The following is a 16,348-nucleotide window of genomic DNA, read 5'->3' on the forward strand; positions in this document are numbered from 1 at the left end:
CAGATTCCCTCTGTCTACCCAAGGACGGCAGAGGACAAAAATCAGTTAACCACCTGAAAATAAGAACAATCCGAAATTCCTTTTTGATGCTGTCGCAAAGCTAACTAAAAAGCAGCATTCCCCATGAGAGGATGGCTTTCACTTCAGCAGTGATAAATTCATGGACTTCTTTGAGGAAAAGATCATGCTTATTAGAAAGCAAATTACGGACTCCTCTTTAAATCTGCGTATTCCTTCAAAGCTCAGTTGTCCTGAGTCTGCACAACTCTGCCAGGACCTAGGATCAAGAGAGACGCTCAAGTGTTTTAGTACTATATCTCTTGACACAATGATGAAAATAATCATGGCCTCTAAACCTTCAAGCTGCATACTGGACCCTATTCCAACTAAACTACTGAAAGAGCTGCTTCCTGTGCTTGGCCCTCCTATGTTGAACATAATAAACGGCTCTCTATCCACCGGATGTGTACCAAACTCACTAAAAGTGGCAGTAATAAAGCCTCTCTTGAAAAAGCCCAACCTCTTGAAAAAGCCCAAAACTCTCGGCCTATATCGAATCTTCCATTCCTCTCAATTTTTTTTTAAAAGGCTGTTGCGCAGCAACTCACTGCCTTCCTGAAGACAAACAATGTATACGAAATGCTTCAGTCTGGTTTTAGACCCCATAATAGCACTGAGACTGCACTTGTGAAGGTGGTAAATTACCTTTTAATGGCATCAGACCAAGGCTCTGCATCTGTCCTCGTGCTCCTAGACCTTAGTGCTGCTTTTGATACCATCGATCACCACATTCTTTTGGAGGGATTGGAAACCCAAATTGGTCTCCACGGACAAGTTCTGGCCTGGTTTAGATCTTATCTGTCGGAAAGATATCAGTTTGTCTCTGTGAATGGTTTGTCCTCTGACAAATCAACTGTAAATTTCGGTGTTCCTCAAGGTTCCGTTTTAGGACCACTATTGTTTTCACTATATATTTTACCTCTTGGGGATGTCATTCGAAAACATAATGTTAACTTTCACTGCTATGCGGATGACACACAGCTGTACATTTCAATGAAACATGGTGAAGCCCCAAAATTGCCCTCGCTAGAAGCATGTGTTTCAGACATAAGGAAGTGGATGGCTGCAAACTTTCTACTTTTAAACTCGGACAAAACAGAGATGCTTGTTCTAGGTCCCAAGAAACAAAGAGATCTTCTGTTGAATCTGACAATAATCTTAATGGTTGTACAGTCGTCTCAAATAAAACTGTAAAAGACCTCGGCGTTACTCTGGACCCCGATCTTTCTTTTGAAGAACATATCAAGACCATTTCAAGGACAGCTTTTTTCCATCTACGTAACATTGCAAAAATCAGAAACTTTCTGTCCAAAAATGATGCAGAAAAATGAATCCATGCTTTTGTCACTTCTAGGTTAGACTACTGCAATGCTCTACTTTCCGGCTACCCGGATAAAGCACTAAATAAACTTAGTTAGTGCTAAATACGGCTGCTAGAATCCTGACTAGAACCCAAAAATGTGATCATATTACTCCAGTGCTAGCCTCCCTACACTGGCTTCCTGTCAAGGCAAGGGCTGATTTCAAGGTTTTACTGCTAACCTACCAAAGCATTACATTGTCTTGCTCCTACCTATCTCTCTGATTTGGTCCTGCCGTACATACCTACACGTACGCTACGGTCACAAGACGCAGGCCTCCTAATTGTCCCTAGAATTTCTAAGCAAACAGCTGGAGGCAGGGTTTTCTCCTATAGAGCTCCATTCCATTTATGGAATGGTCTGCCTACCCATGTAAGAGACGCAAACTCAGTCTCAACCTTTAAGTCTTTACTGAAGACTCATCTCTTCAGTGGGTCATGTGATTGAGTGTAGTCTGGCCCAGGAATGGGAAGGTGAACGGAAAGGCTCTGGAGCAACGAACCGCCCTTGCTGTCTCTGCCTGGCCGGTTCCCCTCTTTCCACTGGGATTCTCTGCCTCTAACCCTATTACAGGGGCTGAGTCACTGGCTTACTGGGGCTCTTTCATACTGTCCCTAGGAGGGGTGCGTCACTTGAGTGGGTTGAGTCACTGATGTGATCTTCCTGTCTGGGTTGGCGCCCCCCCTCTCTGCCTCTAACCCTATTACAGGGGCTGAGTCACTGGCTTACTGGGGCTCTTTCATACCGTCCCTAGGAGGGGTGCGTCACTTGAGTGGGTTGAGTCACTGATGTGATCTTCCTGTCTGGGTTGCCCCCCCCCCCCCCTCCCCTTTGGTTGTGCCGTGGCGGAGATCTTTGTGGGCTATACTCGGCCTTGTCTCAGGATGGTAAGTTGGTGGTTGAAGATATCCCTCTAGTGGTGTGGGGGCTGTGCTTTGGCAAAGTGGGTGGGGTTATATCCTTCCTGTTTGGCCCTGTCCGGGGGTGTCCTCGGATGGGGCCACAGTGTCTCCTGACCCCTCCTGTCTCAGCCTCCAGTATTTATGCTGCAGTAGTTTGTGTCGGGGGGCTAGGGTCAGTTTGTTATATCTGGAGTACTTCTCCTGTCCTATTCGGTGTCCTGTGTGGATTTAAGTGTGCTCTCTCTAATTCTCTCTTTCTCTCTTTCTTTCTCTCTCTCGGAGGACCTGAGCCCTAGGACCATGCCTCAGGACTACCTGACATGATGACTCCTTGCTGTCCCCAGTCCACCTGGCCGTGCTGCTGCTCCAGTTTCAACTGTTCTGCCTTATTATTATTTGACCATGCTGGTCATTTATGAACATTTGAACATCTTGGCCATGTTCTGTTATAATCTCCACCCAGCACAGCCAGAAGAGGACTGGCCACCCCACATAGCCTGGTTCCTCTCTAGGTTTCTTCCTAGGTTTTGGCCTTTCTAGGGAGTTTTTCCTAGCCACCGTGCTTCTACACCTGCATTGCTTGCTGTCTGGGGTTTTAGGCTGGGTTTCTGTACAGCACTTTGAGATATCAGCTGATGTACGAAGGGCTATATAAATCAATTTGATTTGATTTGGTCTCTAGACCAGAGAGCAGTTTGCGTTTACATTTACATGTCGGTCATTTAGCCAACATTCTTATCCAGAGCGACTAACAGGCAGTTTGTTTTTGAGCTCTGAATATATCATGCTCCATGACCTCTGGTCTCACTGTATTCTGTCTGTCTGTCTTCACCCAGGCTTCCTGCAGTTTAATGGGAGCTGTGGAAGTCTCCGTAGCAGTGGGGGCAAAGGTCTGGCACGCTAAGGACAACTGTGGAGGAACACAACCACCGCAACCGCAGCCATGGATGACCTGGCCAATGACTCTGCTGTGCGGCCGCTGCTGTCGGAGGCACGTCTCATCTACGCCATCACCGTGCCCCTGTCCACCGCCATCATCCTGGCCAACCTGGTCATCATCCTGGGCATCTCCTGTAACCGTCAGCTCTACAACACCCCAAACTACTTCTTCCTGAGCCTGCTAGTGGCTGACCTGTGTACGGGCGTGGCCCTGCCGTTCATCCCCTGGATGGGACTCAACCGTCCGCTGAGTTTTAGCTCCTGTCTCCTGGTTCATATTTTTCCTAATTTCTTGTTCCTGGCGTTCCTGTTTAACCTGGTGATAGTTCATTATGAGAGATACATGTGCATCATGAGTCCGTTACATTATAGTAGCTTCTGGGTTCACCGCCACTTCCCGCTGGTGCTGCTCGCCGTGTGGGCGCCGCCACTGCTCTACGCCTCCCTGCCCGCCTTCGGCTGGAACAACCGGGCCGGCCCAGGGTGGAACGGCTGCTGCTCGTTTAACGACACGGGCACGCCGGGTGCGCCGGTGAACTGTTCCACCGTGGTGGTAGCGGCGCCGGGCGGCTCCGAGTGCTGCTCTTACAGACGGGTCTTCCCCAACGCCTTCATCTACCTCGAGGTGTACGGGCTGCTGGCGCCTGCCATCCTGTCCATCGCGGGCATGACGGGACGTGTGCTGTGGATCACCCGGGGCCAGATGAAGGACATCTGCCGGCTGCACCGCTCCGTGGCGACCAGGGGGGGCGGTCAGGCCTCGGAACGGGAGCAGCGGCTCAACCTCCGCTACACGCGGTGCGTGGCTGCCGTGTCGCTGACCTTCCTGGCCTGCTGGGTGCCCTACATCATCTACATACACGTCTCCGTGGCGTTTCTGCTCAGCAAGGAGACGCGCGGGAACTCCACCACACACATCGTGCTGTCGTGCACAGGGATCGGGAGCATGGCAGTGATGCCGCTGGTCCTGGGGCTGGCCAACAGGCAGTACACGGACCCGGTGAGGAAACTCCTCCATAAACTCCGAGACAGATGGAGGAGGAGACAGGACTCTGAGGATATGGCTCTCTGAGTAGCTAGGACAGGACTGCTCTCACTTTGGGGATGGACGTGTGGGATTATAAATGGGGATTATAGCATATGGATGATGAAGCATCCTCTACTCCTGGATGAGGGCAGTGGCGCCCCGAGTCTGTGGACTCTAGCTGTAAGGGAGTAGCAGAAAGACCCCATTCGAGGTGCAGGACTGGTAGGGTTGCCCCACCTCTCCCATGGCTGTCAGCTTATAGTCACAGCATGTGTGACTCTTGCCATTGGGGCCATTGAGTGTGTTATGTTTAAAGCCATCAGTATACATGTGTACACTACTTGGGTAGTCATAATAAATTCAAAACAATCACTGTAAAAGTCACCAATCTTTCTATTTTTCAAGTTGATTGAATCCATTTGAGAGAAACATAATGTTATGAATTATCAACAGAGACCTCTATGATGATGAACTGGGCTCATTTGGATATGAAAGAGCAGATGGGTCGAATTAAGATGGATCTAAATGACTACTCCATCAATCACTACAGCATCTCATCTCCTCCCCCTCTCGTTCTCTCTCTCCCTCTTTCTCTCTCCCTCCCTCTCTCTCTTTCTCCCCCCTCTATCTTTCTCTCTCTCTCGGTCTCTCTCTTTCCCAACTCTCTCTCCCTCTCTCTCCCTCCATCCCTCCCTCTACCTATCTTTCTCTCTCTCTCCCTCTCTCTCTCCCTCCATCCCTCCCTCTACCTATCTTTCTCTCTCTCCCCCTCTCTCTCTCTCTCCCTCCATCCCTCCCTCTACCTATCTTTCTTTCTCTCTCTCCCCTCCATCCCTCCCTCTACCTATATCTCTTTCTCTCTCTCTCTCTTTCCCATATCTGTCTCCTTTCTCTCTCTCTCTCCCTGCATCCCTCCCTCTACCTATCTTTCTCTCTCTCTCTCTCTCTCTCTCTCTCTCTCTCTTTCTCTCTCTCCCTCTCTCTCTCCCTGCATCCCTCCCTCTACCTATCTTTCTCTCTCTCTCTTTCTCTCTCTCTCTCTTTCTCTCTCTCCCTCTCTCTCTCCCTCCATCCCTCCCTCTACCTATCTTGCTCTCTCTCTCCCTCTCTCTCTCCCTCCATCCCTCCCTCTACCTATCTTTCTCTCTCTCCCTCTCTCTCTCCCTCCATCCCTCCCTCTACCTATCTTGCTCTCTCTCTCCCTCTCTCTCTCCCTCCATCTCTCCCTCTACCTATCTCTCTCTCTCTCTTTCTGTCTCTCTCTCCCTGCATCTCTCCCTCTACCTATCTCTCTCTCTCTCTCTCTCTCTCTCTCTCACACACACACTTTCTCTCCCTCCATAGTCTTTATCTGGTGCTGGTATGTGCTCTGAACAGGGGAGAGAGGGGTGTGCTCTGTGCTCCTCCGCAGTCCAAAATACATCTGGAACACAGGGGAGTGATTAGACCTCTGAGATTCTAATATTTAGATCACATTTGAAAAGAGCCAGACAGGAACTGAAGTTCTTTAGGTTACACCATATCTGGGAAGATAATCGTCTTTCCAAAATTGAAGTGAAAACAAGAATGGTTCTTTCATTGTCTGCCTATTTGTAAGTCTGTATTAGTGTGCTAAGAATCCTTGAAGGAAGACTGTTTTATCTACTGATTTCTAATAGCCCTCAAACAGGGTTGGTCATATTCACAGTTTAATGTGCAAAGTTTATAACGCTACTTTATTGCCTACTCGGCAAATCAAGTATACATTTTCTATGTCTTTGTTGAAACTATAACTCGTGCATATGGGGAAAACAAGAGAACTTCAGTGTGACTATTCACACTAACTATTTGACGTGTAAACATCTTTTCAAATAGACTAGAGGGTGAGAGATAGTTAAGTCCGGGTAAGAGCCAGCCATGAGTAACTATAAAAGGTCTGAATTTTTACATGACGTTGAGAGAGACAGATTATTAACATGGGGTCAGAATTTTTTAAGTACAATACTATGTGTGTGTATGCCTTTTTGTTAGTGTGTGTTGCATTTGTCTGAGTGTGTGTGCTAGAGAGGGAGGAGTGATGGAGTGAAATATGGTAAGAGACCGGGCAGTCTCCCAGACATCCTGCTCTCCATCATATCCCTATCTCATCATCAGCTGGTGTTCCCAACAAGCCTCTCTCTCTTTCTTTCTTTGTCTCTTTCGGTCTCTCTCTGTCTCTGTCTCTCTGTGTCTCTCTCTGTGTGTCTCTCTCTGTGTGTCGCTCTCTCTCTGTGTCGCTCTCTCTCAGTTGTGTTTAACATGACCGTTGTCAAATTAGACAGTTGTGTTTAACATGACCGTTGTCAAATTAGACAGTTGTGTTTAACATGACCGTTGTCAAATTAGACAGTTGTGTTTAACATGACCGTTGTCAAATTAGACAGTTGTGTTTAACATGACCGTTGTCAAAATAAAAAGTTGTTTTCATCAAAAGGAGATACTGAATGTAAGTACTTATATGACGACAGTGGTGGTCCCGGGGTTCTAGGAAGTGTATCTCTGTCTGTGTGGTGACAATAGGCCCATGTATATGACGACAGTGGTGGTCCCGGGGTTCTAGGAAGTGTATCTCTGTCTGTGTGGTGACAATAGGCCCATGTATATGACGACAGTGGTGGTCCCGGGGTTCTAGGAAGTGTATCTCTGTCTGTGTGGTGACAATAGGCCCATGTATATGACGACAGTGGTGGTCCCGGGGTTCTAGGAAGTGTATCTCTGTCTGTGTGGTGACAATAGGCCCATGTATATGACGACAGTGGTGGTCCCGGGGTTCTAGGAAGTGTATCTCTGTCTGTGTGGTGACAATAGGCCCATGTATATGACGACAGTGGTGGTCCCAGGGTTCTAGGAAGTGTATCTCTGTCTGTGTGGTGACAATAGGCCCATGTATATGACGACAGTGGTGGTCCCGGGGTTCTAGGAAGTGTATCTCTGTCTGTGTGGTGACAATAGGCCCATGTATATGACGACAGTGGTGGTCCCGGGGTTCTAGGAAGTGTATATCTGTCTGTGTGGTGACAATAGGCCCATGTATATGACGACAGTGGTGGTCCCGGGGTTCTAGGAAGTGTATCTCTGTCTGTGTGGTGACAATAGGCCCATGTATATGACGACAGTGGTGGTCCCAGGGTTCTAGGAAGTGTATCTCTGTCTGTGTGGTGACAATAGGCCCATGTATATGACGACAGTGGTGGTCCCGGGGTTCTAGGAAGTGTATCTCTGTCTGTGTGGTGACAATAGGCCCATGTATATGACAACAGTGGTGGTCCCGGGGTTCTAGGAAGTGTATCTCTGTCTGTGTGGTGACAATAGGCCCATGTATACCTTGAGTTCAGGGCTGAGTTGTATCGGGTGACAGACATACTCCTTAAACAAACCCTACACATATTTGGTTCCTTAATATTTTCTCTTTATTTTGGACCTGGTTCAGTGACATTCAAGCTTTGGAGGACATGGCCTTCCCAGTCACACGAGCACAAGAGAGCACAGATCACAGAGTCCCACCACAAACGTAATGAAAAAGAGCACAGGACACATTTTGTAAGAGCTCCTGTCACTGTTGCACATGGTCTTCGAACTGCAGTTGAAAACAAAGTTTGTAAGTTTAACACCGTAGCTTATTAAACAATGACCTTAACGTAAAACAAAAGACTCAGCAAGGTTTTTTAGATGGAAAAGAGACAGAGAAAGAGGAACAACACCGTGTTACTATAGCGACAGCAGAGTGACGGTGGGCTTGGTTAATTGTCGGAGTAGTGTAAGCTCTTGGACATGACCCTGCCCGCCTCCACCTCAATTCTGATCAGCAGACGCTTCCTGGGGCTGGTTGGGGGGCCACCGGCATCTAATGAGAGGGGCTTCAGAGTCAGGAGGGGCTTCGAAGGCAAATCAATGTCTGCGTGTAAGCAAGAACTGGGATTGGTCGATTTGTTTTAGTAATCTGAGCAAAAGAGATATGATTTGATTTTAGTAGGACACACACAGATCATGACACAACACAGGTCACAGTTCCCTCCTATCGGATCTTTCTCTTCTTACTCACCCTTCTACACATTTACTGAGGATGGGAAAGAACTACTCGGCAGTGGTGTAAATTACTTAAGTAAAAATACTTTTAAGTACTACTTAATTAGTTGTTTGGGGTATCTGTACTTTACTATTTCTATTTTTTTTTTAAACTTTTACATTTACTCCACTACATTCCTAAAGAAAATAATGTACTTTTTACATTTACTCCACTACATTCCTAAAGAAAATAATGTACTTTTTACATTTACTCCACTACATTCCTAAAGAAAATAATGTACTTTTTACATTTACTCCACTACATTCCTAAAGAAAATAATGTACTTTTTACATTTACTCCACTACATTCCTAAAGAATAATGTACTTTTTACATTTATTCCACTACATTCCTAAAGAAAATAATGTACTTTTTACATTTACTCCACTACATTCCTAAAGAAAATAATGTACTTTTTACATTTACTCCACTACATTCCTAAAGAATAATGTACTTTTTACATTTATTCCACTACATTCCTAAAGAAAATAATGTACTTTTTACATTTACTCCACTACATTCCTAAAGAAAATAATGTACTTTTTACATTTACTCCACTACATTCCTAAAGAAAATAATGTACTTTTTACATTTACTCCACTACATTCCTAAAGAAAATAATGTACTTTTTACATTTACTCCACTACATTCCTAAAGAAAATAATGTACTTTTTACATTTACTCCACTACATTCCTAAAGAATAATGTACTTTTTACATTTATTCCACTACATTCCTAAAGAAAATAATGTACTTTTTACATTTACTCCACTACATTCCTAAAGAAAATAATGTACTTTTTACATTTACTCCACTACATTCCTAAAGAAAATAATGTACTTTTTACATTTTCCCTGACACCCAAAAGTATTTGTTACGTGTTTAATGCTTAGCAGGACAGGAAAATTGTCTAATTCACGGACTTCACAAGAGGACATCCCTGGTCATCCCTACTGCCTCTGATCTGGCGGACTCACTAAACACACATGCTTTGTTTGTAAATGATGTCTGAGTGTTGGAGTCTGGCTATCCATACATTTTAAAAACAAGAAAATCGTGTTGTCTGGTTTGCTTAATATGAGGAATTTTAAATGATTTATACTTTTACTATTGATACTTAAGTACACTTAAAACCAAATACTTTAACATTTTTACTCAAGTAGTATTTTACTGGGTGATGTTTACTTTTACTTTAGTTATTTTCTTTTAAGGTATCTTTACTTTGACTCAAGTATGACAATTGGGTACTTTTTCCACCACTGCTACTCTGAAGAGGAAAGTATCATGTAGATGCTACCTAGAGGGTGTAAGGTTAAATAAACTAATGAAGAAGAGGGTGAATCACTGGAGGGAATAAGAAGAGCTTTTACCTTGATGACGTATATGGTCATTCATTCTGAAATGACAGAGAGAATACGGGCTAAGTATAGGCAGGATATCTCTCTCTCTCTCTCACTCTCACTCTCACACACACACACACACACACACACACACACACACACACACACACACACACACACACACACACACACACACACACACCACACACAGAGCAGTCACACACACACACAACCCCCCTTCATCCCCTGTCACTTCACACACTTCCCTCCCCCGGTCCTCCCCTGTGTCACTCACCTAATCTCCTCTCCCTCCAGTAGCTTCCTGTAGGTGGCGATCTCGATGTCCAGGGCCAGTTTGAGGTTCATCAGTTCCTGGTACTCCCTGACCTGACGGGCCATGTCCTGCTTGGCCCTGCGGAGAGCGTCTTCCAGCGCAACAATATTATCCCTGGCCTGCTCCAACGCGTTCTGCCCATCCACCTCCACATCCTCAATGTCCTTCTCAACAACTATTTTCTGAACAGGGGAAGAGAGGGAGGGTCAGAGGGAAAGGGTCGGAGGGAGAGGGTCAGGGAGAGAGGGTCGGGGGGAGGGGGGTCAGAGGGAGAGTGGGAGAGAGAGGGGTAAAGGGAGGGGGGACAGTGTGTGTGTGTGTGTGTGTGTGTATGCGTGCAAGAGCGTTTCACCTGCTTCTTGAGGGTCTCCAGCTCTGCCTTCAGTCTCTGTATTAGACGAAGCATGTCAGCAATCTCCTTCTTCACATTACGTACATCCTGCTCATACTGCTCTGCTGTCAGCACTATGTCATCCATCTGAGAAGGGGAGGGAGGGAGAGAGAGGGAGGAGAGGGGAAGGAGGGAGAAAGAGAGAGGGAGGAGAGGGGAGGGAGGGAGAGAGAGGGAGGAGAGGGGAGGGAGGGAGAAAGAGAGAGGGAGGAGAGGGGAGGGAGGGAGGGAGGGAGAAAGAGAGAGGGGGGAGAGGGGAGGGAGGGAGAAAGAGAGAGGGAGGAGAGGGGAGGGAGGGAGAAAGAGAGATGGGGAGAAAGAGGGAGGGAGGGAGGGAGGGGGGAGGGAGGGAGGGAGGGAGGGAGGGAGGGAGAAAGAGAGAGGGAGGAGAGGGGAGGGAGGGAGAAAGAGAGAGGGGGAGAAAGAGGGAGGGAGGAGAGGGGAGGGAGGGAGAAAGAGAGAGGGGGAGAAAGAGGGAGGGAGGGAGGGGAGAAAGGATAGAGGGGAATCAGTGAACATATTTAAGATCACGTACACATCACTCTTGTTGCATCGTCAACATCATTTACTGTGATACATAATGTTGGTGTGTGTGGCTCTGATGTGTAACTGTGATTAAGTTGCAAAACAAAAGTTATTATTTTTTTACATTTATTTTTACCCCTTTTTCTCCCCAATTTCGTGGTATCCAATTGTTTTAGTAGCTACTATCTTGTCTCATCGCTACAACTCCCGTACGGGCTCGGGAGAGACGAAGGTTGAAAGTCATGCATCCTCGATACACAACCCAACCAAGCCGCACTGCTTCTTAACACAGTGCGCATCCAACCCGGAAGCCAGCCGCACCAATGTGTCGGAGGAAACACCGTGCACCTGGCAACCTTGGTTAGCGCGCACTGCGCCCGGCCCGCCACAGGAGTCGCTGGTGCGCGATGAGACAATGACATCCCTACCAGCCAAGCCCTCCCTAACCCGGACAACGCTAGGCCAATTGTGCATCGCCCCACGGACCTCCCGGTCGCAGCCGGTTACGACAGAGCCTGGGCTCCGATGGCACAGAGTCTCCGATGGCACAGCTGGCGCTGCAGTACAGCGCCCTTAACCACTGCGCCACCCGGGAGGCCACAAAAGTTATTCTTGACGGACAATAGATACCACTCACCACCACTCACCCCACCACTATTCACCACTCACCCCAACCACCACCACCACTCACCCCAACCACCACTCACCACTCACCCCAACCACCACTCACCCTCACCACCACCACTCACCCCAACCACCACTCACCACTCACCCCAACCACCACTCACCACTCACCACCACCACCACTCACCACTCACCCCAATCACCACTCACCCCAATCACCACTCACCACTCACCACCACCACCCACTCCTCACCACCACACCACTCATCCCCACCACTCCTCACCAGTCACCCCCACCACCAGTCACCCACACCACTCCTCACCACTCATCCACACCACTCCTCACCACTCACCACTCACCCCCACCACCACCACTCACCACCCCCACCACCCCTCACCACTCACCCCGACCACCACTCACCAACACAGCGGTTGAGAGCGTTGGGCCAGTTACCGAAAGGTCGCTGGTTCAAATCCCAGAGCCGACCAGGTGAAAAATCTGTCAATGTGCCCTTGAGCAAGGCATTGAACCTTGGCATTGAACCCTGTAAGTCTCTCTGAATTAGAGTGTCTGCTAAATGACCTAAAATATAAAAAATCCTCACCTTTTTCTGGTTCCACAGCTCTGCCTCCTCTCTGGCACGGGAGGCCATGTCCGCGTACTGTTTCTTGACGCTGTCGATGATCTCGTCCATGTCTAGAGATCTCATGTTGCTCTCCTTCACGACCACCGTCTCATTCTGAATATGAGACTCCAGCTCCTTCAGCTCCTGTCACACCACAGCCAGGACAACAATACTACATTAGAGAAGGAGATCTGGGCCTCCCGAGTGGCGCACTGGTCTAAGGCACTGCATTGCAATGCTAGCTGTGCCTCTAGAGATCCTGGCTCGAGTCCAGGCTCTGTCCAGGCTCGGGATCGGGAGAGGCATGGGGCGGCGCACAATTTGGGGAGGGTTTGGCTGGCAGGGATGTTCTTGTCCTATCGCGCACTAGCAAGTCTTGTGGCGGGCTGGGCGCAATGCACGGGGTCACGGTCGCCAGGTGTACGGTGTTTCCTTCGACACATTGGTGCGGCTGGCTTCCGGGTTAAGTGGGCATTGTTTCAAGAAGCAGTGCGGCTTGGTTGGGTCGTGTTTCGGAGGATGCACGGCTCTCGACCTTCGCCTCTCCTGAGTCAGTACAGGAGTTGCAGCGATGGGACAAGACTGTAACTACCAATTGGATACCACGAAATTGGGGAGAAAAAGGGGTAAAGAGAAGGCGATCTGGGCTGCGTCTCATTCCAGGTAACGGCCTCCTTCGCTCTGCCCTAGTTGGCAGATTTGAGATGGTTTGTGCACTGGGTGGATGTAAGTTGCAATAGTTCCACACAGCGCCATGCAGTAAAGAGAGTTTGGCAAACTTTTACACTGGACGCCATGTTAGCTATATATGGTTCTGGTTCCACCTAGCCTCTGATTGGCCGATGGGTGTGTCAGTCAGCCTACCTCCTCATAGCCCCGCCTCAGGAAGTCCAGTTCTCCCATCAGGTCCTCCAGTTCCAGAGCCAGATCCACAGCTGCCAGGTGGCCCTCATCCACATCCTTCTTGTTGATCACAAAGTCATTCTCCAGATCCGACTTCTTCTGGATCTCATCCTGGTACCTGGAGGACCACAGAGTGGATAATGAAGAGGACGTTGTTTTGATATGTTACATTTGAGTCATTTAGCAGACGCTCTTATCCAGAGCGACTTACAGGAGAAATTAGGGTTAAGTTCCCTGCTCAAGGGCACAGATAGATTTTTCACCTAATTGGCTTGGAGATTCAAACCAGCAACCTTTTGGTTACAGGCCCAATGCTCTTAACCTCTAGGCTACCTGCCGCCCAGGTCTGATATGACTGAGATGGGAGCTCAGGTGAGTGCACACACCTGCGCGCACGACACACCACACCACGACACGACACAACACACCACAACCAAGACACAACACACCACGACACTCCACACCACGACACACCACACGCATCCTCAAACCCCTTTGACTGACATGTCAATTTATCATCCTACTGTCAGACCATCTGCAGCTTTGTTTCCCTCTCACCCCCCCAAGTCAGACAGACACCCTAGCATAGCATTCCTGTGTTGAGCTGATCCAGACTGGGTAAGAGCCCAGGATGGATGGGATGAATGGGCCCAGGTCCCTAAAGGTTCCACATTTTCTCCACTCTCAGAGCCATGTCTGTGGGTACTGTGTAACACAGAGGTCCATGGTTAGGGGGTAGAGTGGAGTAGAGTGGAGGGGCTGGGGAGTGTACACTGACTACAGTACATTTACCTCCCCCCACAGACATAGTGCAGGGCACACCAGAGCTCCCCTGTATATACATAACTCAACCCAGTGGACAGAGGCTTATGTAAGCATAAAGAATTAGCACCTCCGACTCTTGAGGCCTGGGGACCCAGGTGGAAAAATGCTCCGTAGCCTAGCGTGAGAAAACGCTGTTTGTCACTTTAGACTGATGAGGTTCCTGTTGTGGACTGTGGCATTTCCTGTAGGCCTGGTGACCTGTACAATATCTAAACTCTGATTTATAGTATACCATTGACTGTCCTAGTTGTCTCCCTAGGCCTGCTTCACAGGAATCAGGTGTTGGGTGGTTTGTTAGGGCTTTCTGAAATGGTCGATACGTTCATCATTTAGCTCTATCTTTTGCAGTGCATGTTGTCCAATTCAAAGCCATTGTATTGTATTACACTGTATTATTTTCTATTGTATTCCATTCTATTCTGTTCTATTTGATTCTATTAACTCTTAACTACGAAAGGCTTTGTGAAGGCTCTGTGAAGGCTCTGTGAAGGCTCTGTGAAGTCACTGACTTGTTGCGTGTCTGGTCCACTTCGTCCTGGCAGCGGGCCAGCTCCTGCTTCAGTTTCTGTTTGTCCCGGGCCAGTTTCTGGATCTGCTGCTGCAACTCGTTGGCCAGCTGTTGGACCACAGCGTCCACGTTGCCTTGGTAGTCCTCCTGCTCCTTCAGGATCTTCAGACGCGTGTCCAGGACCTTGTTCTGCTGCTCCAGGTTTTGCACCTAAAGGGAGAGGGAGAGAGAGTATATTGGATCAGAAACTCAATCAAGGTTGTTGCATCTGAAACCAGTCAGAGTAAACTACAATGAGTTATAGAAGGAAACAATCTCCTATCCATTTTTATTCATGTCACTGGGGGATTGTGGGTTAAGATTTGTAAGCCTCCACTTCTCTGCTAGCAGGAATTGAACAGATATTGAAAAAGTGACTCTACAACCTGTTAGTCTTGTGGGATGCCATTGTGTGTGTGTGTGTGCGTGTGTGCGTGTGCGTACGTGTGCACATATGTGGAGCCTCAGTGATGAAGGGTCTCATTACACTAACTGGGCAACACCAGATCTGCCCACGGGTATACTTCCACTGTGTGGGTGGCAGCAACATGCATTAGGTTTACACCCAGACTCTCATGGCCGTTAAATATAGAACCAATGTGTGATTCACTACAACATACTCACATTATAGTCTGTTAACAACAAATAGGCCCCCACACTCACAAATGTAACCCAACAAATAATATGATATAATATTGACTAAATCCAAGTCCAAAAATCTATATAAGAAAATAGATTTGGAAAATTTGCAAGAGATGAAAAATAATTCCATTTTGAAATGGCATTCTGTTATTGGCCACAAGGTGGCACCTTATGGCGTTTTCAACGGCTATGATCGAAGGAGAGAGAGAGGGAGAGAGAGAGAGAGAGAGAAGAGAGAATGAAAGAGAGAGAGAGAGAGAAGAGAGAATGAAAGAGAGAGAGAGAGGGAGAGAGAGAGAGAGAAGAGAGAATGAAAGAGAGAGAGAGAGGGAGAGAGAGAGAGAGAAGAGAGAATGAAAGAGAGAGAGAGAAGGAGAGAGAGAGAGAGAGAAGAGAGAATGAAAGAGAGAGAGAGAGGGAGAGAGAGAGGCTCAGAACGCGGAGCAGAGAGCAGGAGACTCTATGTCTGACACGTTTTCTTGACAGCTGTGAGTGATGGTGATGAGACTGCTAGAGCACCTCTCTCTGGGTAGGATGTTATGGCTACATAAACCCCGCTGCTGGGATGATTACAGAGGCTCTTATTTTAGTGAAGGTAGGCTTCTAATTATGTAAAGGTGGTAATGAAGTATAATGACAGTTAAGTAGAATGTATAAAAACGTAGGCCTGTAGATAATTAGAAATATACATTTGTTTTATCTCAAGATGTGTTTTGGGTCTATCTAATGCATAAATTAACCATCAAATCAAATATCATATGGGTGAAATTACCAGAAGACTTCAGACAGACCTATTGCATCAATGGATTGATTTTGTAAAATGATTAATCCAATCAATAATAAAAATAACAGAATAATAAAATAACACACCTTGTCAATGAACGCTATAAACTTGTCGTTGAGTCCAACCATCTGGTCCTTCTCCTGGCTCTTGGCTGACTGGTCCTTCGGGTCCACCTTGGGGTTGTTGGGCTCTAGAAGGTCCTTGTTAGTGGCGACGTTCGGGTAGCTTTTGGGCTTGTTACCCGAGGGAGTGTCGGACTGGCTGCTGTATCCGCCTGGTTTGGACATCTTGTCTTTGTGTTCTTGTCAGAATGACAGAGAGAAGGAGTCTCAAGTATCAGACTCAGAGTTTAGGGAAAGGCACCTCTTCTCAGGTTATCACCCGATTTTAATGTGGGCAAGGACCAACCCTCACCACTCAGGTGTCCGCCTCTATCC

The 16,348-nt window shown here is 47.5% G+C and overlaps 2 protein-coding genes across 5 annotated transcripts; one reads left to right on the top strand and one right to left on the bottom strand.

Annotated features, from left to right (window-relative positions):
• Positions 1-3,266: 3,266 nt before the first annotated feature.
• LOC139372450 (G-protein coupled bile acid receptor 1-like) lies at positions 3,267-4,334 on the top strand. The gene has a single exon (XM_071112169.1). The coding sequence runs from the start codon at positions 3,267-3,269 to the stop codon at positions 4,332-4,334; it is 1,068 nt and encodes a 355-aa protein (XP_070968270.1).
• Positions 4,335-7,697: 3,363 nt separating this feature from the next.
• On the bottom strand, positions 7,698-16,272 carry LOC139372451 (intermediate filament protein ON3-like). Of its 4 annotated transcripts, none has more exons than XM_071112172.1 (8): positions 15,998-16,272; positions 14,448-14,656; positions 13,075-13,231; positions 12,190-12,354; positions 10,397-10,522; positions 10,006-10,226; positions 9,741-9,766; positions 7,698-8,151 (listed from the first exon to the last, which is right to left on the bottom strand). In XM_071112172.1, the coding sequence occupies exons 1-8, from the start codon at positions 16,196-16,198 to the stop codon at positions 8,048-8,050; spliced, it is 1,209 nt and encodes a 402-aa protein (XP_070968273.1). In that variant the 5' UTR covers positions 16,199-16,272; the 3' UTR covers positions 7,698-8,047. The 4 variants fall into 4 exon arrangements, with proteins under 4 accessions (XP_070968273.1, XP_070968272.1, XP_070968275.1 ...); XM_071112171.1 differs by having other exon boundaries at positions 7,713-8,202; positions 15,998-16,239; XM_071112173.1 differs by having other exon boundaries at positions 8,060-8,247; positions 15,998-16,239.
• Between the last annotated feature and the right edge of the window lie 76 nt (positions 16,273-16,348).

The sequence above is a fragment of the Oncorhynchus clarkii genome, chromosome 18 (assembly GCF_045791955.1).
Source record: "Oncorhynchus clarkii lewisi isolate Uvic-CL-2024 chromosome 18, UVic_Ocla_1.0, whole genome shotgun sequence".
Lineage (NCBI taxonomy): Eukaryota > Metazoa > Chordata > Actinopteri > Salmoniformes > Salmonidae > Oncorhynchus > Oncorhynchus clarkii.